Source organism: Anas platyrhynchos, chromosome 2, assembly GCF_047663525.1.
Source record: "Anas platyrhynchos isolate ZD024472 breed Pekin duck chromosome 2, IASCAAS_PekinDuck_T2T, whole genome shotgun sequence".
Taxonomy (NCBI): Eukaryota; Metazoa; Chordata; class Aves; order Anseriformes; family Anatidae; genus Anas; species Anas platyrhynchos.
In genome coordinates, this window is record NC_092588.1 from 158,630,988 (window position 1) to 158,651,957 (window position 20,970).

A 20,970-nucleotide genomic window follows, 5' to 3' on the forward strand; every position below is an offset into this window, starting at 1 on the left:
TCATTTAAGATCATGGCTCCTCCAAGCCAGCTGAGCTAGCAGCTCGTGGTGGCTGTGCTCTGGAATTGTTCAGAGGCTTTCAGAGTGCCCCAGCTCACTCGTATCCCACGTCACTGATCTCTGGGCATTCTGCACAACCTACTGCTCAGCCGTAAATCCTGGGCACAGCACGTCACCAATCTCCACTCACTCTTCTTTTCTGTAAAATAAAGACTAATAAGACCTCACCCATTCAACCTTGCCTTCATTAATATCTGAAATATGCTTTAAGACAAGGGGACACTATCAAAGCAAGATAAAAGATGACTGATAATGCTTAAGGTCTGGTTTTTAATATCATACAGCAGCAGTAAGCAGATACTGATCCCTAAGCACCGAGCTCTACTTCAGTACCTTACAAAAATTGGTGAGGGACTGAGGCTTATCGTAAATACGGGTGCCACTAAAAACAAACACACCCGTATCTAGAAGGCTCTGCTGTAAACAAAACAGATAAAAAAAGGTCAAAATTCAGCTCAGAGTTTAACCAAACAAATCTGACTCTGCACCCTGAAGCTGGCCAACCCCTAGCACGTTAGCATCGGGTCTAGGACGTACCAAGAACACTCTGTCCCCACTCAGGAATCAGATAACAAGAGGGGAAGTGCTCTGGCAGACCCTGGGGAATCAGGAAAAGGTCGGAGGATCCCTTGGGTACCTGCAGTCCCAACCCATTCTCTATGCAGCTTGCTCACATATTAATGCCACTTTCGTCTCATCCAGATCTTTCCTGCTTTCAGCGTGATCCCACCTGCAACAACTGCTGAGAAGTGAAAATTGTGAGCATTTAGGAAAGGAAAAGACAAGCTTCAGTCAAAGTGCCTCTCTCCCCTATGGTGTCTAAACGTTTACAGCACTTAGGAGAGGAGCCAGATCAAGCCCTGAGGGATCCTTCCCTATCACTTGCATCAAAAAGTACAACCACCATTGCCAGCACACGGCATTTATCTAAAAGAGCACAATCAACCTGCTAAAAAAATATTAATGTCATCAGAAAATAAAGACCTCGATGTCATCAGAACCCATCACCACAGAACCCAAGTGTCCTTCATCCAATTAAACAGCATTTATAAAGTATTGCAAGGACTAAGTTTCAACCCCGGAGGAAATCATCTGTGCAATCATTTTAAGGCAAAGAATTTTTGCAGGAAAACTACTTTAAGAAACAAGAACTGATTAACTGTCCAGCCTGCAGGAGGAATAACTGGATTAGTTTAGCCCTTAAGTGTGACAATGGTAACGGTCATTGCACCAACTAAAACCAGACTGCACCAAGATAGGATGCCCCCCGTGTATCTGCATCCAAACACTGTTTTTATTTGCTTTACAATTGTAAATTTCCAGTAGATCCTATCCTGATCTGGGCTTGATCTATAATTAAGACTCTTGGTTACCACAGGGAGAAAAATAGGAACAAATAATTAAATCAATTTGATTCTGAAGTCAATTATTCACAGCTCTTCCAGGCTTCTCAGAACTCCTCCACCTAGGTCTGGCTCCTGATAAACTATCACCAGCACTGAGAAACCTCCCTCATGGTCAAACTTTGAATTGTTCCAGCTGGAAGGAGGAGTTGAGAAGGAAATTGGTGGGTACGTCCTTAATTACTTAGGAAAGGGATCAGAAAAATAATAAAAAAAAAAGATTCCAAATTGAACTTTAATTAATGGTGCTCTCAGGTGTTTTCAACTTGACACAAATATGAGTGGGAATCACCGCATCAAAAGGCCAAACAGCCACGTGTGCAGGAGCCCCAGCCAAAAGCAAAGCTGCCAAATGTCAGAGATGGCTGCAAAGTTCCCCAGCTGGCCTCCAGGCACAACCAGGGCAGCGCTGCCACTCTGAAAGATCCTTCTGAGCGAGCCCAAGATCAAGAAACGAGCGCTTCTGGGTGCTAAGACAAGTCACTGCAGGAGGAAGAAATTTGGGAGCCTGCTCAGCTGCCAGGAAATCAGATTTATAATTAAGACATCGTCCCGATAATACCTTTTGCTTTAGGCTGAAAGAGCCAAATGCTGAGCAATAAGGCTTCTCCAGGAAGAAAAAGTCGAGTCTTTTTGCTGGACAGACAAAAACCACCAGGTCCTTCAGCTCAAGAAGTCTGTTTATAATTTTACACAGCAGTGTGTAAACACTGTCACCTAAGCTTATATGAAAAATACTAGATTTTAAGGGCTAAGCACTGAACAGCTGTTTGCAAATGATTTCACCTCTGCCTGCCCTCGTTTGGGAAGGGGTTTGGTGCTGGACACGTACCCTCCGTTAAGAGTAGGGGTCAAACCAAACAGCGTGCACAGCCCGACGGACATGAGCAGAGAGCTGAGCACCGTGACCACCGCTGCCAGGGCCAGGCCCCATTTCGATTTCACCATGTCAATCTTCCCTGAAAAACAGAATGCAAAGTCTCTGTTACGAAGCAGAAGAGAACATATTAATAAAAAGCCACGAGGGGATCCTCAATCTGACTTAATTCTGCAGGAACTTTACTTGCTGCAGCCCAGAAATAATGGCAGTTCAACGTCTGAAATGCAGATCCCACATCCTCACATTTCCTAAGAACTGTTAAAAGGATGGGACAGGAGCTTGCAGCTTGTACTGGCAGTACAGCACTGCTGGGGCATGAAAAAAGGAACTTAAATATGGTTGGAAAGGTCTAAAGCAACAAGCTCAGAACGTGTATTTGATCTGCATGACCAAAAATTGGTCTGTCCACATCGGAAAAAGCATCACTACCACGGCATTTAAAGCTGTGTAAGACAGGGAACACCTCAGAAGATACCACAAGGATAAAATTTCAACATCACCTTTGCTGCTGAAACAGGAGGAACTGCAGTGCTGTGGATGGAACTCATTTTTCCCATATGTAGCCCAGGAAATTGTGCCCCACCACCCATCCCTTAGCTGGCACATATATATATATATATATATCTACAGGTGGATTTTTAGCTTGCTCTGCTCTCTAGGCTCTCCACCCCACAAACCTACGTGTGGAGAAGTAGATGTAGGCAAAGAGGATAATGTAGGTGGTGACGAGGGGGATCAGCTCGGCAATGCCAATCTCCTCCTTGAAGTGGACGTGCACGATGTTCTCCTCCCGCAGCGTGCAGTTGGGGCTGGGGTGCAGCAGCTTGAGGCGAGAGCGGAGGCTGCTGAGGAACCTGATGTGAAAATAAAGCGGGTTGTCACTCACACCGTGCCCAACAACCAGCAAACAATCCCAAGGAGGAGCTCGGTGAGGGCAGAGTACATCTGCGCTGTGGCTATCTCCCAGACCTTGATTTCTACGAAGATTCAAAAGGGAACTGTGCAGACTCAGCAAAATTATTTAAAGCAAGGGCTCGTCGTCAACAAAATTTGGCCCTGGGGAACAGAACATCCTGCAGACTCAAACATCTCCGAAATTTTATGTAAGTGCTGCTGCTGACAGGCCCTACATGACAGTCCTTGAGGCTGAAGGGCTCTTGTCCGGGCAGCAGCAGGGCAGGTTTCGACTCCTGGGCTGCCAATTTTGTCCTAGGGGAAATCTGTTTAGTCCTCAGATCTGCTCAATCCAAGGCAGCTTTGCCAAAACTGCCAGAGGGGTTTCACAGTTGGTACCGGTTGAATTACTGCTTTCTGGAAAGCAAAACACTCCAACTCCACGCACCGGGAACTGGGTCAAAACAGCCCTACTGGGCCTTGGCTGCAACAGTTGACAGCTCGGTGTGCAGATGAAGCTATCATCAGAGGAACTCCCACTGGCAGCTTTGGGTATTTTATTTACTTTTTTTTTTATATAAAGAAAGAAACAGCACTGATAGTGCTTTATTTCCCTAAAGCACAGCAAGTTTTACCCCCAAAGCAGCATTCTGCTTTTCTATAGCACCTTCAGAGGATGCCAAAATACTCTAAAGCACAAGAAAATGGGGATTAAACAAAAAGTTAGCCATAATCAGAGCAGAGAAAAGAGCTAACTTGTCCAGAAAAAGGGATCCCTAATGTAAAAATAGCCCAGCTCCAGCTCCCTACCTGGAGTCGTATCGCTGGAGGCCCAGTGTGACAGTGTAGGACACCACTCGCTTCCTGTTGTACAGATTCACCCCGCTGTATTTTCCAGGGAGTCCAAACAGCAGATCTGCAAAAACACAGGATGAACAAAACCTTACAATAACAGAAAAAGAGGCGAAAAAAAAGACTTGTTGTGAAGAATGCTGCAGAAGAGCTTTTATTCCTAGGAAGCACCTATCAATGTGTACCAGCACGGCCCTCCAGCTGCTCACACACCCCTAATTCCTCCTGTTTGTTCCTCATGCTGTGTGTTCAAGGGAGTATCACATCACAAAGGACTATTAAACGTCTCGCCTGTTAAGCTGGTGTGCTGAATGAAGGCTTAAAACACAATGATGAACACTACCTCTACGTCCAGGAATTCCCAGGATATTGTGGACCTCTCTCTTGCTTGTGAATGAGCCGTCAAAGAGAGGCTCCATGTGCTCCAAACCACAGCGTGCATACGTTATGGATGCTCAAGAAATAACCTTTAAAACAAACTTGCTTTATGGATATAAAGTCCCTTTTTAGACCTGTCACATTAACAGGCTTCCTGATACCTACAAAATTCCTTTAAAAACAAAGGAACAGCATTTCCCCTGGCCTTGTGGAATCACTGAACAATAAGACCCCAGACATGGTCAGACTTTTTTTTTTTAATTAAGAAAGCAAAAATACTTTCATGAGATCCAGTGTCATATCAGGGTATATGCAGGCAAATGACAGCAAAAGCACAAGAGGGAGCAGGATGAATGTTTGCCTGTGACAATGAGGCAGTCTTTGAATACAATAGACAACGGCACAAGGGAAAAAGGCCAGAGCATATCTAGAGTAAGAAGAACAAAAAGGCTTGGACAACTCACCTGTTACCTTTAAACCTACAGAAAGGGGGCTTCTTTGGCACTTCAGCCTCTTACCTTTGAGAGTAGCTGATGTCTGCAGAGTCTTTGGTTCATGCTGGTGGATGGTTTTGATAATATCGGGGTCGGCGTTGAATCGCTCTCGGTCATTCTGCCAGAAGTTCCCCGGAGACAGTAACAGACAGCCATGCTCGGGGAGCAGATTCCTCAGCTTCTTGAGGCCAGGGAGAAGGTCTGTAACCTGAAGGCAGACTTCCTCCAAGCTCTTGACACCAGAACTGAAATGCAAACAAAGATTAGACGCCACTGTGGGACCTCACCGTAACAGTGTGCAAACTCCAGAACCCTGTTATCATTTCTCTGCATGCTTTATGGCCTCAGAGCTTTCCTAGATGCCACAATTTTCAGTTCCACGTTTCAGATACCTCCAGTCTACAGAGAAACTGTCTCCCTGGAGTTCTTCAAAGACCTCCAACTCTTCTGCATATTTCTTTCCACATATGTTGAATGCCTGAGGTGGATAATTTAAGGTGTAGATTTGTTCCAGAACTTCCTGCTAGCACCATTACATAATCCTTATCAACTATTAACTCAGGAAAGGCTCAGCTTGGGCTTACAATAGCATCTGACGGTGACTGCTCCGTTACAAAACCCACCAGCACACCATTTGGCCAGACAAGCCAGAGCAGCTGATCCAAAAGAGAACACTTCCCTCACCGTGGCATGGGCAACCAGAGGGGTTTGCGCAAGAAGAGTATATTTAACAAAGGCTAATTTAAGACATTGGAGGCCAGTTTTCCCTGGCTTCGGCCCCACGGATTACAGAGAAGGTGTTGGAGTCCTATTTTAAAATGCCTTCTCTAAGGATTTTTTTCCTATCATGACTGCAGAGAGAAAATATGGAACCCAACCGATGATGACTGAGTTATGACTTTGTCAGCTCTCCCTCCAGAATCTGTACCTTGTCATTACAGGGCAAGCTACCTGGAAAAGTCACATCTGTCAAGACAAAATACTAGAGAATATGCTAGAAAATACTGTGTTCATAGGAACAGAAGCTTTCTAAAAAAGAATCCAAAAGGACTGATGCTGTGATCCCTCCGATAACAGCTCCAGGCAGAGTAAGGAGACTATTGCTTTATATTTAGGCTTTAACTAACTTTGAAACATAACAGCAACAGCTTTTTATACTGCACAAAAGCCTATAAGAGTTCTTATTTGTGAAGCAAGTCCAATGTGCGTTGTAGATGCAGAGATGAATATCAAAAATAATGAATCGAGCCAATACCTGCTACACTACAACAAATATTGCTGATGCAAATATAATCACCTTGTGTCTCCTGTCCAGTTGTCAGCAATCATCAGCTGCTTCTGTCCCACTTTAGTATAAAAGTATGCTTTTTTTGTCATATTCAGAAAATCAGCTGCGCTTAACTTTGATACTGACAAAGCAACCGATGGGAAGGAACTTCCTCATGACTTCTGGGGTAATTTCAGAATTTCTCTCAAAGCTAGATGTTTCCTGAAATATGCAAGTCTGACACCAAATGGAAGACGTTATCCGAGGTCTGAGTGCCTAAATCCCTACCTAGCCTTTTCCTTTTGGTGGCTGTGTAAGTTTAATGTTGCTCCCACACTGCCTCATTGCTCACCAAGGGTAACACAGCAAGACAAAGCAGATGACACACATACCAGGAGCAAGTTGTTTCTCACCTGTAATTGGCAGCTATGCACAGATAATATCTAAAGATACACGTGTGATAAAGGAAGGCATGAAAACAGAGAGAATGTCAGTGCCAAGGCTCTGAGAGCTGCTAGCAAAAGCTCTGTATTTAACAGCAGGAGTGGCATTTCTAAATATTATCAGAGAAAGCAGACAGCTATCTCACAAGGATTGGTTTTAAAAAAGGACAACTCATCAGGTAGAGTGGCTAAGGGAACACTCAAAAATGAAGCAATGAAGGATGCTGCCAGGGAAGTAGAAAAGGAACAAAGAGCAGATGTTCCCTAGCTATGTGAATCAGAGGACAAAGAATGAAGAAAGCTCCTGGCTAAAAAGCTAGGAGATGATCAAAGGCTCTAATCTCACCATTTTTCACCACGCTTGGCCTGTTGTCGGTGTCATTATTCTCACTGAACAAAGAAAGAGAAGGAGGAAAAGCCTTTCTGGCCTTGGAAAGTCAACCAGCCAAGAACTTGTCAACACATAGAAACTTAGAGCTCAAGGGGAAACACATTATAAAAAACAGAAGCAAATTAACATGTGCAAAATGTATTCTTGGTTTTCAAAGTGAGAATATGCCAAACTAATCAGAGTGATCCCTTTTTTTTTTTAATACTTGACTTCTTAGATAAAGAAGGCACAGCAGATCTCATCTACTCAGGCCCAATTAGGCTTTTGATTCAGCACCATGCGGAAAATGCTTTAGATCACGGGAAAGACAGAAGTTAGCACAAAAAAATTTAATTCAGTGAAGAAATGGGTTAACAGGAAAATGGCCATGGGGCTGCTGAAAGGGCAACCGCTGGTCTTGAAGAAAACAAAGTGGAATTTTTCACGGACAGCTCAGAGAACCAGTATTTATTTTATATTTTTATTGAAAACCTTGGAATAAGATATAGAGACATCTGTCAAGGACAGAAAATAAAGCAACACTGCTAACACAGAAAGGGACAGAGTATCTGAAATGGATGTTGTAAGGGCTGGGCTAAATTTAATACCGTTTCTATTAACTGTACAAAGTGCAAGGCCGTGTTCTTGGGAACTAAAAAAAAAAATTTCTGCTATCAGGTAGGAGCTCATCAGCTGGAAATGATAAAAAGAGAGATGGACATGGAGGCATCAATCAATCACCTGACAAATGCTGATGTGATTGGCCGTGAAAAAGGGACTTGCAACCTCACTGTATTTCAGAAAAGTCATTTCCATGGAAAATAAGGCACAAAAGAGATTAAAAATAAGGCACAAAAGAGCTATTTTTGCATGAAGGCTGCATCAGGACAAAACCAAGCAGGTATGAACTAGTCCTAAACACTGCCAAAAGTGGAAAGTCAGGAGAAGGTTCCTGACCATGCAAAATTGTAGAAGAATAAGCATGGTGGGGCCAAATGATCCTGCTTTAATATAAACCTCACATGCTTATGAAAAGGATTATGTGAAACTGCTATAAAAGGTATAACCTCAGAGGACCATTCCAGACCTCTCTGCCTAAGACTCTGACCGGAGGGTTCCTGACAATTATCAGTAATTAAAGAACAGGCAAGTCCTCTAGCACGAAAACCAAAGTGCTGTGCCTGCAGGAGGGATATGCCACCACTGCTCAGCAGCGACCTCTCATTTTATTCTGAGAATCTGACACATTCAAAGCTAATAATCTAATAAGCTAATAATAATAATCAGATTTAGGAGGAATAATTTAGAAGACGGGTGTGCACAGCAGCAGGGGGGTCTGCCTCCTCCACAAATCCTTGACAAACAGTAACTACCTGTCTCTCAGGGCATGGTTTCTGATCTCCTCCACGAGCTGGAAGACGCGGGACAGTGGCGAACGAAACACATCCACGGCGAGGAAGTTCTTCTGCCATGGGGAGACGGTGGCTTTCACAAAGATCTGCTGAATGTAGGCCACAGGAGCACCAACGTACTGTGGGGAAAACCAGAGGGAGAATGAAAACACATGGTGAGTGGGAAGCTGCTGAGCAGAATTAGATCACAGCTTGGCAACCTTTCAGGAAGGGGTTTGCCAGACTCTATTTTTCTTTCCCAAGTTAAGAGGTGAAACATGGCAGTAGTAACCTAAGGAGAACAAAAAGAGTCTGTTTCTCACAGAGGCAAACTGCCACTGACCGTTCTGCCATCGGTGTATTGTGCTTCTGTGTGAGGCAGAGGCTCCCAGATCCTGCTGAATTTGGAAGGAAAGGCAGCAGCAGGGACTCGCTGCCTCTCACAGATGCCTCTCCCACACGGTGGTTCCCCCAGCCTGTGCTGATCCTGCTGTGTGCCATTTAATTCTTCCTGGTCTGTGTGCCCAGGCTGCTGTCCCCTGCTCTAGGGGCTGCAGTGCTGGCAGAATTTTGGGCTCAATGAGCAGCACTAGGCAAGGAAGCAGGAGCTTTAATCAGCCAGCAGCAACCTGAGATAACAGCGTAAAGCAAAAGGCTTTTCGGTTAAACGATATCAATCACAATGAGAAGAGCACACATGGGGAGAGTGGAGAGCTGGAGGCATCACAAATATCAAGCCAACAGCCAATTTCCACTTCACAGGGACCTTGGAATGAAAAGGAACAATGCAGGCTACAAAGGAGCATTTTACAATTGGTTCCTGATGTCCTGGACCTGTTCTCAGCCTTCCTGGAAAGCATCGGGGCTCCATCCCGTTCATGCAACAGAAATATTAATTCCTTACCCTTGAATATTAGGCTGGAAGTCCAGCTTACCTGCATGATAGGTACCAGTCAAGTGGTTGCTGCTCTAGGGAGACTGCATGCCTTCATTTGGCATTAGGAAACTGGGGCCTGCTATCCCAGAACCCTTCATTAAATGTATTTAAAACCTAATAACGCTTCATAAAATGTACTGCTTGTCTTAGGACAAGGTTATCTGCATTAATCCTTGAAAAATGGGCCCTTAAATAGCATTTTACAACTTTTGTGGAATCGTGGAATGGTTTGGGCCTGCACCAGGCCTCACCGCCCTCACTGTGAAAGATTTTGACTATCTCACCTAAATCTGCCCTCTTTTACCCTAAAGCCATCACCCCGTGTCCTATCCCTACACCCCCTGCCCAGGATTCCCTCCCAGCCCTCCTGCAGGCCCTGAAGGCCGCAGTGAGGCCTCCCCTGGGCCTTCTCCTCTCCAGGCTGAGCAACCCCAACCCCTCGGCCTCTCCTCCCAGCAGAGCTGCTCCAGCTCCTTCATTTTCACACCCACACCAAGCCGTACCCAGTCAGGGCGCTCGCCGAGGTCTCCTTGCTGCAAGACGGGGTCTGGAGAGGGGGGAAAATAATCCTTCACCGGGGTGCTGTACTCCACGGGCCCCGTTCCAGGTAACGGCAGCTTAAGCAGGGGGTAGCTACGGTGAAGACAAAAGTGAGAAACATCAGGCTTGTGTTTTTTTTTTTTTTAAAAAAAAACAGTTCTTCTTGCAGGAATGCACTTAAATTATTAATTATCACCTAAAAATTAGTGCTACGGCACAGCCATGGCTCAGCGATTCCCCAGCCTGCACAGAAATGAGACGAGGACTGTACTTAGGTGGCCACTTTCCTACCCCAACCCCATCCTAATCACCTGCTTTTCCTCATTAAAACCCAAATTTGGGTTTTAATTAAAACCCCCAAAAATCCAGTAATTTTTAAAAATCCAGTATTTGTTGTTAACTTCATGTCACCAGCAGCAAGCAGCCACCAAAGCAGCTCTGTGATATTTATCCTCCTGCTCCTTGGCCCCTACGACCTGCGGGTCAGCGCAGCAGCTATTGCACAACAAATACACAAAATTAGCTCAAAACTGTGGTTTTGGGGAGTTTAGGATACCAGCGTTAGCTCCAGGGGTCTCTAAAGTCACTAAAAGCATGTCAGGAAAAAGCAAGATTTGCTGTTACACAGGCAGTGCCCGGAGAGTTGGAAGGGGAAGGGATGAAACTGAGCGGAGATCCCAGCTCCACGCCAACCCTGATACCAGAGAGACTGCATTAACAAAGACTTTTAAGGTTAAAACTGCTAAAATTATCTGTTGTAAACCTTTAACTCCTCCTTAGAAGAATTCTCAATGAATTAATGAGTAAAAGGGATTGAATTGCACAGAATCAGGGAACCCTCTGGAAGTGGGAGAAAGGGGGGTACTTAATCCCCACCAGAAGAATCCTTGTTAGTTTGTGATTTTTATTGTTTTTCTTAGTTATTATTTCTTAATTATTATAGGGGTATATATATATATATATAAACGATGTATTTTATTTTAGTAATACCTATTCTCAATGGATTAGTGGTAGGACGGAGGGAAAAATCAGCATTTCCAATGACTGCAGAACATCTCTCGAGTTTTATCTCGAAATAATTGTTGGATTTGCACCCAGATGCTAGAAAGACTGAAGAGGCCTTGTCCCTGATTGCTGTTTCCAGCAGCAACTGTGTCTGGAGCCTCTAAATTTCTAAAAATGACAGATCAAGCAGTCCTGAGAAAGAATAGATTTTGAAGTTGAGCTCCCTGCACATAATCCTGGCTACAACTTAATGTGTTATCAAGGATGCCTTTTGAAACTCAGGGGGCAATAGTACTGACCCTGGGTGTGGAAATAGCCAAAAAGTAGGGAATAATCTGTGCTGTACTGAATATTGTAGCCACGGGAATGCTGATAGACACAATGCACACCAGGTACAAGATGAGAATCCTGTAACCAGACAGCCTGTCCCGAATGGCAAGGGGTGGTACTGGCTATAGAAATAGAATAAAGCCAGGAAAAAGCAGCCCCTAGGATGGAAAGGAGCTTAAACCACGGAGGTGATAATTCCAGATTTAACTATTATTGAGGACCCACAAAGCCAAAGCCCCCTCGAGACCACACGCAGAATTAAGTGGACCCCAGATAATCCTTTAGTAAAATTCTCTAGCTTTTTACAGTTTCACAAGGTGGTTTTTACCTTGGTTAGGGGCGAGTGAACTGGAAAAAGCTATTGTAAGTATGTTGAAGAACTAGAAAATAAGCTTGATAAGTTTGCAAAAATAGTTCTCTAGAATCAAATAGTGTTAGATTTATTAATAACCTCCTAAGGAGGAGCGTGCACTGTAATTAATACTAGTTATATATGTATATATGTAGATCAAATGGGATGGATTTGACTGAACTCAAAATATTTGGGGGGAAAAAAAAAACAAAAAAAAAACACAACAAGATCCTGCATAGAGTAGCTCAAGATGAATTCCTGGGGATTTAGAACCATTTGGGAGAAAGTAATTTTGTGACTACCTGACTAGAATTGGCTCAAACAACTATTTGTTGGCATTGTAATAAAAATGACACTGAATATCTGTCATCCCCCATGACATCCAAAGAATATTGCACCTTAATGTTGGAAAAAATCAAAAATGCAGTAGGAGAAGAGGTGCAAAAACAACGGTAGGAGTAAGAAAAGAAGTGGGGGGAAATTGTGAGAAATTAAATCGTGTTTTTGCAGGAGAGAATTACTTTTCTGTAGTCCAAGGTAGCTGTGTAGTCATAATGAGGAGAAATGCTCAGTAGGGAAGTGGGCAGTAGAAGGCATCACTGTTCCAAAATGAGGTGGAAGCTTGAGAAAAAGGAGGATGAGCAGTGTGGGAATAGTAAAACAAAGATCACAGGTTCTCAAAGAAAAAAATGAGAGAAAAAAATGTTTTCCTGCAGGACTCTGCTGGGTCAGGGATCAGCCCCAACCATCCTAAAGGCGAGGTTTGGGGACAAAAAACAAAAGCTGGAAAAGAAGATTGGAACAGGGAGCAAGGCTCGTCGGGTGTGCTCTGTTGTTAGCCTGACAAAAACCCAAAAACGGGCACGAGATCTCAAAAAGGGCCACGAGGAAAACATTTGTAATTCAGAGAACCTGAAAGTGGTGTATTTACATCTCGATAAATGCATTTTTAGCAACAGAAACGGTTGTTGCTTGGAGTGGAGGAGGGCGTCGTTGATTTCTCTGTTGAAGTTTCCTCCTGCTGTGTCCCTGCTGCTCCCAAACCTTGGCTTTTGCTCCATGAAACTGGGAAGGAAGCGAGTTCATCCAACCCCTGGCAGCTTGTACACGGCTTCCAGAAGCATCAGAGGCATCCAAAAATCACAGAATAATAAGATGTAACCGATGAGAGACCGCCTGACTGCTACTAATACAAAGGTTTGTTGAGAATCGTTTGTTTTTTTTTTCCTTGTAAAAGTTATTTAACAAAAAAAGTTCCGTTCAGGGGCAGAAGCCAACCACTCCCATCCTGATGTGCAAGTCACCTCCCAAAACACCGGGCACAGCGGCTCCTAACTCCTCAGTGGCTATTTCTGCACGACCAAGGGACGGGTTCGTTTCGGTTGGATTTTTTTTCACCTTAGGATTTTCCAATTTGTCCAAAAAAAAAAAAAATCCAAAGCACAGGCGAACGCAACAAAGGAAAGATGAAGCAGTGTTTCTTGGAAGAATCGAGGGCTGCAAAATGAGGGGAAGAACAGAAGGGACATTTCTGATGGCAAAAAGCCCCCCCGAGACATCTGTGCACGGCGAAGGATCCCAGGGGAACCCTTACTCCAGCACCAAGGATGGGATCCTTGCTCTCCCTCGATACGTCCAGGATATGTGGACACCAAAAGCTGCCTCCTCTTGAGCCAGCTAGGATGGAAATTAATGTTCTCAGTAAGCAAAGGGGGCAGATATTTACTTGTATCACAGTGGTGTTTGAGGATTTGGGTTTACGTAGGGTTTTGATAATGTCTGGCGGAAGAAAAAGCAAGGCACAGGTTCTGGTATACACTCACTGCAAATGTTTGGGTGAGATGTTAAAATGTCAGGTCTTGAATTTAGTTAGCCTTAGGTGGGATATATCAGCTATCTAGTCAATGATAACTGGGACAGCAAACAAAAAAAGTGAAAAAAAATAGCAAGAAATTCACTAGACCTGATATATCGGACATCAAATGTTAGAGCATCTTTTAAGAGGTACTTAAAAAAAAAAAAAAGCAAATAAATAAAAATACCAAGAGCTAGTACTAGGTTGTCAGAAGCATCCTGGCTCCCCACAACCACTGAGCAGGGACAGGGAGCTGGGACAAGCCTGGGTCCTTTCCATGGGCACGTCCCATGAGAGCTGCTCCAGGTGAATTACAGGACGGCGATTTTTAGTGTCCAGGTTTGCTTCTCCTCGCATTTCTCTTTTTTTCACTATCAGGGGAAGAGGCGAACACCAGAGTGGAAAGTTTAAAGACAGGAGAGGAAAAAAAAGAAGATCCAAAAGAGGCCAGAGGGAAATTCAAAGAGCAGGGCTGGTTTTGAGGAGGGCTCTTTGGAGCTGCTCGTGTCACGGCAGGCCCTGACGCCCCTCCTCGAATCCCAAAGGGGAGAAAAATAAATTATCCGCAAGTCAGCGGCGCTGAATTCAAGCAAGAGCAGCTCGCAGTTACCAAGCACGAGGTGGGTTCAGGCAAAAAAATGTTCATCCAGCTACTTTACATATTTCCAAGACAGCTTCCAGGGCCAGGATGGAGACCTGCCAGGTCAGCCCCAGGCAGCTGGCAGCGCGACAGGACCGCAAGCCCTACAATTGCATGTTCCTCCTTCACAGAATCCAAGCGGAGATCGCCACCCCCAAAAAGACTTCTGCTGGTGAACACGGAGGAGAGGGGAGCTGCCAGGTCTTAGATAACAGGGAGGGTGGAGATGCACGGCCTGAAAATAGCTACCGCCTCCACCTCGCGCGCTGCAGAACAAGATTTTTACTGTTTCAGCCCCAAACCAAGCAGCGCCAAGACCTGAAATCCCGCTGCTGCTGAGAAATCTGATGTTTGACAAAAAGGGGTCCTGCCAATGGGTATTGGGGAGCGGATATTTGGCAGCAACGGGTCCCTCTTCAGCCTTACGAAGTGGCCAGGCAGTACCTGCTGCTGGATAAATCGGGTTTGTTCAGCGCTGCCTCCCACTGACGGGGCCCTAAAAGGTCTGAGTACAGCTTCTCCCTGCTCTGTGCTGCCAGGCTGCTTTCTCAGAGAGAGGTCTGGCCACACAAAACTTGCTCCTCGTTTCATCATGCGCTCCCAGGGGTGGCCGTGCTCCCTGGGGAGGTGGAACACGAAGAAGCTGTCGACAACGCAGCTCCACGGGCTGCCACGAGCCTGTAAGACAGCAAAATGCTTTCAGAAGGGGGTGTACCCGTGGCTGTATGTGAAGATTGCAGCCAGGATGCTGCTGGAGATGTGCAGGGAGCAGCCCCCAGCCCCTCTTGGGGCTGGGCACCAGCTCTGGGGGCTGCTGGAGCACGGCTGGGACCAGAGGGACCCAGGGGGGGCCTCCAGCCTCGGCCACTCCATGGCTCTGTGCTTGTGTAATCGTGGGCCAGGTGGTTTATTCCGGATTTTAGGAGTTAGATGAACATCTGAACATGAGGACAGGCTTGGTTTACTGATGTGTTGTGGAAGAAAACGAGAATATCTGAGCTAATTTCTTCTGTAGTAGGGTTTTACCAGCTCGCCTGGATTTTTTCGCCTGGCAAACTGAAAAGCGACTGAATATCTTGCTCCGGGTTTCTACTGTTTTAATTGGTATCCTTGTGTTAGGGAGTGAGCTTTCAGCAGCTCCAGCTGTGCTAGCCACAGGGCTAACAACTGCAGGCAGATTAGCCTGCAGAAAAATAAATAAATAGCAGATTATTCCGGGCAGAAACCTCTCAGATTCGTGCTTATGAACACCTCACGGAGCTGAACACGCCTTCTAGCACAAGTCAAGGAGCCCAAAATATAATGCAGCTGCTAACTGATAGCATGGCTTTGTTGTACCTGGGTAAAAGTTTTTGTTCCTGCATTTAAAACAAGAAATAATCTGTGCAACTGCAAAGCCACCAGCGAACAGGAGTCTCCGATCGCTCCGTGGTCCTTGCAGCACCGCTTCCTCTTTCCGTTTGAGAGCACAGAAGATGGCTTATCAGGAAGGAAACGTGGCTGGGGGCAGCACTTCGAACACCTCGAGAGATCAGCACAGCTCTGGCTGCGGAGAAAACTGACAGGGAGCTGAAAGCAAAAAAAACTTGTGCCTGTCCACAGATATCCTGCAGGAGCTCGTCCTCACCACGCTGAAATGCTCGGGTGCATTAGGGCTGCACCCTGAAGAGTTGGGGTCTCAGTGCTGCTGCCTCCCAAATGAACACCCAGTTCACACCAGTTCACACCAGTTAACGCAGGGCAGCACAGAACAGGCACTGAGACATCCCCAAAAAGTGTTTCTAGAGGATAACTTTAAGCACGCTGCACTTCCAGTTGTTTGTTTTTTTTATCAAGGCTCTTTCCCTCTCACAAGGTGTCATTATATTTTTTAAACCCTGTCCCTCCCAGGGCCATTTTTTGCCCCTTTATTTTTTTATTTAAGCAAACCTGCCAAAAAAAAACTGGTTTGAAGCTTCAGGAACTTGGTGCGAGACACCTTGATTCAAATTGCTCTGAACACAGTACCAGAAAGACAGGATGCATGCAAGTTCTGGCCAGGACAGATGCTGGCAATCCTACCTCACACCTCCTCCTGTCAGGGAAATCTGGAATTTAGGAGGGGAATTAGAAGCAGTTTTTATTTTGACCCCTCCCAACCTGCAGCATGTGTATGGATAAATGGATAAATGTTTTACATTGAAGCAGTCATCTCAAATTCCTGCATTTACCCCCAGGAACAGCACCTGGAAGGTAACTGAAAATAGGAGCCTAATGCCTCTGGGAGCTCTGAAGAGGCAAAAAGCAAGCAAGAGGGCTGGGGCACGGTGGTTAGGGGCTCGTGGTGGAACTCCGTGCTGGATGGCCGCCCTGACACCTCAAATCTGCATCCAGCAGAGCTGAAGTCAGATTATCACTTGCAATCGTATCAACAAGTGATAAGCAGAACAAAGAACCCACTCGCTTCGACCTTGGAAAAGCTTCATCTTTCTGCCCAACAGAAGAACTGGAAATAAAACTTTATCATTAAGAGTTGAAAGAAATCGTGCAAAGCAGTGCAAAACGAGAAAAGCACTGAGCCAGTGCTTTTCTCCTCAATCTCCTCACCAGCCTTTTTACTTTTGATGTGTTGAAGTCTGTCTTACCCTCAGCAACGCTCAAAGAAAAACTGTCCTGGACAAGTGGAGCCCTTCTAAAAGCAGAAGAGCTCACCACACGTGGCTTGTTTCGACCACAGGAGACGAGATCCTTGAGACTTAAAACCACACAGACTGAACCTGCGTGCGCCTCTGCACAGACCTGAGCAGCAAAGTTGTCACAGCCCCAGTCGGTGTTTCCATTGCCTCACTGGAAAGGATTAAGGGGAACGTAACGTTTCTGATTGTCAAAATATATTCAGCCACAGCTCACATTCAAACCTCAGTCCCCGAGGAAAGTCGAGAATCCACAAGAACAAACAAGACATTCACGCCAAGGCAAGGGCTGAAGAGTACAAGAACCAAATATGCAAGTATGGAGAGAAAAACCAACTTACTTTCTCCCCATTTTCAATTTATGATTTTGATGTCTTCCACCAGGTGTTTGGGGATCACTTTTACTTATTGATTTACTGATTAGTTTTTGCTATTTACTTAAATAATTTACTTTTAAAAAAAATTACTTTATTTAAACCACATGGAAATACTTAATGCCCTGTCTTTTCTTTTGTCCCACACAAAATGACGACAAAAATCTACATTTAAGGAAAAAAACTAAAGGAAAAAGGACTTCTAGGATAGCCCACAAGACCAGGGGAACCTGAGCATGTTCCTGGCATGGCTGTGTGATGTCTCCCACCAGGTGTCTGGGGATCACTTTTACTTATTAATTGACTAATTAGTTTTTACTATTTACTTATTAAACCACACAAAGATACTTAATTCTCTGTTTTTTCTTTTGTCCCACACAAAATGATGACAAAAATCTACATTTAAGGAAAAAAACTAAAGGAAAAAGGACTTCTAGGATAGCCCACAAGACCAGGGGAACCTGAGCATGTTCCTGGCATGGCTGTGTGATGTCTCCCACCAGGTGTCTGGGGATCACTTTTACTTATTAATTGACTAATTAGTTTTTACTATTTACTTATTAAACCACACAAAGATACTTAATTCTCTGTTTTTTCTTTTGTCCCACACAAAATGATGACAAAAATCTACATTTAAGGAAAAAAAATAAAGGAAAAATGATTTCTGGAATACCCCACAAGCCCAGGGGAACCCGAGCACTGCTGTGAGAGCCCCCAGAGCAGCCCCCGGAGCCCAGCTGCCCAGGACAGGCAGAATTTGGTGACTTACCAGCAGGCCAAAATACAGAGCCCCGTGAAGAGGATGATGGGGATGGGGTAGGAGGCGCAGAGCAGCCCGTGGCTGTAGAAGGCCCGCGATATCCTCTCGCGCAGCTTTTCAGTCAGGGTCATCCTCAGCGGCCGTCACCTCGCTGCCATCCCGGGGTACAGCAGGGCTTCGGGGGCACCCTGTCCACCTGGAAAGCAGGAGGAAAGCTCAGGAGGGAGAAAAAGAAATGAAAGCGAACGCCGCCGGCTTGCTGAGCCACCAACTTGCTTTTTTTTCTGGAGTTCAAACCCAAAGTTTTGTGTTTTTATCCGAGAGGAAATACTGACAGTTCTCCTGGCTTCTTCAAAATAAGACTGGGTCGATCAGAGACCCAAAGCACACGAGAAAATTTGCTTTTTCTGCAGGAAGATGCAATTTGTGACTGCTCCAGGTAATTCATACAAACCCTAAATTTAGGCTGCCCCGCGTTTTGGGCTCCTCACCATCACCGTCCTGAAGGGACAGCACACGGGATGAGGAAGCAACCCTAAGCACAACCATCAGGCTTTTAATTTCAGGTGAAGTTTTATTTCATGCCCATTTTAAAATAATCTTTTTTTCTTTTTTTTTTTCCCAGAAGCACAACTAAAATAATCAGATTTTAGCAACAGAAGCACCGGCACATCACCCTAATGACCAAATGAAAAACCTGGACAAATATTTTCGTTAATACCTCTCAGCAAGGCACCAGGACTTGCTGGATGGATTGACATCGCTGTCCTGGGCACAGGGAACTGCCTACCTGCCCCTTTCAATTCTTGAGCTCAAGAGAGAATAAACCAAAGAAATTTTGCTTTCAACTTGCAACAACAAAACCATCGTCCAGAGCTGTTTGTGGAGTGGAAATCCCTGCACGCACGAGCCTCCTGCTCCGAATTGATCACTGAAAGCGACATCAAACCCCTGGTGAACGTACAGCAGGAGCAGAGCTCAGCCTGTGTTAGTAGAAGGGGAAAGAAAATGCAGAAAATAAGTTGGAAGATCCTAAATTTCATCTCACTGGTGATTTTTCCAACAGGAGTCTTGCTAGAGCTACACAACGCTATGTTGGGGCTCGCATATAAGGCTTATCCCCCTGACCTCAAGGCAGAAGATGAAAAACAAATATTAAAAAGTCTTTAAAAGCAGAATTCTGCTGCTTTTCAGCACCCAAACGCCACGTCTGTCCTGTTACAACAGCAGGACACGGCTTCACCTGATGGCCAGGCTGAAACAAGCAGAAAGGGGGAAGGAACAAAAAGGAATGTGCCTCACATCAGCCCCACTGCCACTTGTAATGCGGTTCCTGCATGCTGCAAACGCAAGGATTGGGGAAAAAAACCCTTCAAGCACTCACCGATCAAAAAAAGGGGAAGGCAGCCAAAATAAAAGCAAGTTCAGAACCAGCACCACCAGCCTCGTCCTCTACCAGGGATCCTGGGGGCAGCATCCCACCGGGAACGGCTTCTACCGAATGCAAAGAGAATTTCGGGTTTGCTTGCTTCGCCTGATGGGAAATAGCAGCATGGAAAGGAAAACCCGAGTGTTCCAAAGCTAACGTGTGCTTACTGGTTTTGGGGGGTTGCAATTCTGAAATCTGTTAGCTTTGTGCTGCAACAGTGCTTATAAAAGTGGAAGGCAGGAACAGCTCCTATTCAAAGCCGGTTTTGCAAACAGAGGTTAAGTAACTCAAAAGAAAGCCTCTGAGTTTAGGACAAATATTAAAATAGAATCCGCTCAGAGTGTCTTTTTTTTTTTCCCCTGTTTTGCACGACTGCAGATCCAAGCCAAAGTTTGAATGGAGATGAGACCTTGGGGTGTTTCCTTCTGCCCTTGCGGCGCCGTGCGTGTGCCTCGTGCCCTTCGCCTGCAAAAGAACAGCACTGAGGGTCGGAGATGCAAACAGCAGGCTCAAAAGGGCGAGGTTTAGCTTTTAACGTCCCCAATTTCCAAATTTTCTCCGTTCCCAAGCAGCACCTTGCCCTAAAGCAGAGCAGGCTCCGTACGGGGGAGCGCAGCTAGGAGCAAAAAGCTTTTGGGAAAGCTTTTTCCTTCATTATGAACAGTAATTTATTTATTTTTTAAAAGATAAATAGACTTAAACATTGGAGTCCTACAAAAAAGCTTCTCCGGAGCATGCCTCAGCATTAGGTAGTCACAAAACCCGATCGCTCAGCACCTGATCCAGCACCAAGTCACCCTCCCGGGGCTGCAATCACACTTTTTGCCTCTGTCAGGCCAGCACGGGCTTCCCAAATATCTTCCATCCCCAGAGGTATCGGAATTAAGCTTCCACTTTTAAATGAGAGGAGACAGCGGGACCGATGGGTCTTGAGGACCCAAGACCAAGCTAGCCAGATGGCTTCAAAACCAGACTGAAAAATGAGGGAAAAATGGATTTGGGGTCCAGTTAAGAGCTCCCTGATCTCTCTTCAGCCCTCTCTACGGATCTGAGTTCACTGCGATGCCCAAAACTCGCCACAACGTCCCCCAGAAAACAACCAAAAAACCCCAAAGCATCCTGCTGCTGCCTGCGAGAGGCACAAAACACCCAGTGGCCAGATCGTCCACGAACCAAAATTAAAAAAAAAAACAGATTCCTTGCCCTCTGTTGGGCTGCAGAGGCAGCTCCTACCCCGAGATGCCAGCAGCGACTGGTGCCAGCAGCCTCCGGAGCTCTGCTCCCAGCCCAAAACGTCCCAGCAGCAGCAGCAGAAGGGGAAGGAAGAGGGGAAGACACCACGGGAACTCACTTCTCAGCACATCTCACTTGCCAAGAGGGAATTCTCCTCCAGCCAGGGCCAGGGCCGAAGCTCTTCTGAGGACTTGAGAGATGGGAAAGGAAGAAATCGGCTGGAGACACGGCCCTCCTTCAGAGAAAGGCCACACAATCAGCCCCAACGCCCAGCCCCTCGCGTTCCCAGGAGAAGAATAAGGTGCTTTGTGCTGCTAGAGGGCGCGGGGCACGGGGAGCAGAACGCTTCCTATGGGAAAACCCCGACCACGGCACTAACCTCCCGAAGGCTCCGGCCCCAACGGGTCGATC

At 45.6% G+C, this 20,970-nt stretch overlaps 1 protein-coding gene across 2 annotated transcripts in view; it reads right to left on the reverse strand.

Annotated features, from left to right (window-relative positions):
• Positions 1-20,970, reverse strand: part of SCAP (SREBF chaperone) — a 40,398-nt gene that overhangs the window by 12,863 nt on the left and 6,565 nt on the right. For both annotated transcript variants that reach the window (XM_038175141.2, XM_038175142.2), the window contains exons 3-9: positions 17,907-18,093; positions 9,873-10,002; positions 8,415-8,572; positions 4,986-5,206; positions 4,048-4,153; positions 3,025-3,197; positions 2,296-2,422 (exon numbers count right to left, since the gene is read on the reverse strand). In XM_038175141.2, coding sequence (XP_038031069.2) covers positions 2,296-2,422; positions 3,025-3,197; positions 4,048-4,153; positions 4,986-5,206; positions 8,415-8,572; positions 9,873-10,002; positions 17,907-18,028 — 1,037 coding nt within the window. In that variant the 5' untranslated portion in view covers positions 18,029-18,093. The remainder of the gene's footprint in view (positions 1-2,295; positions 2,423-3,024; positions 3,198-4,047; positions 4,154-4,985; positions 5,207-8,414; positions 8,573-9,872; positions 10,003-17,906; positions 18,094-20,970) is intronic.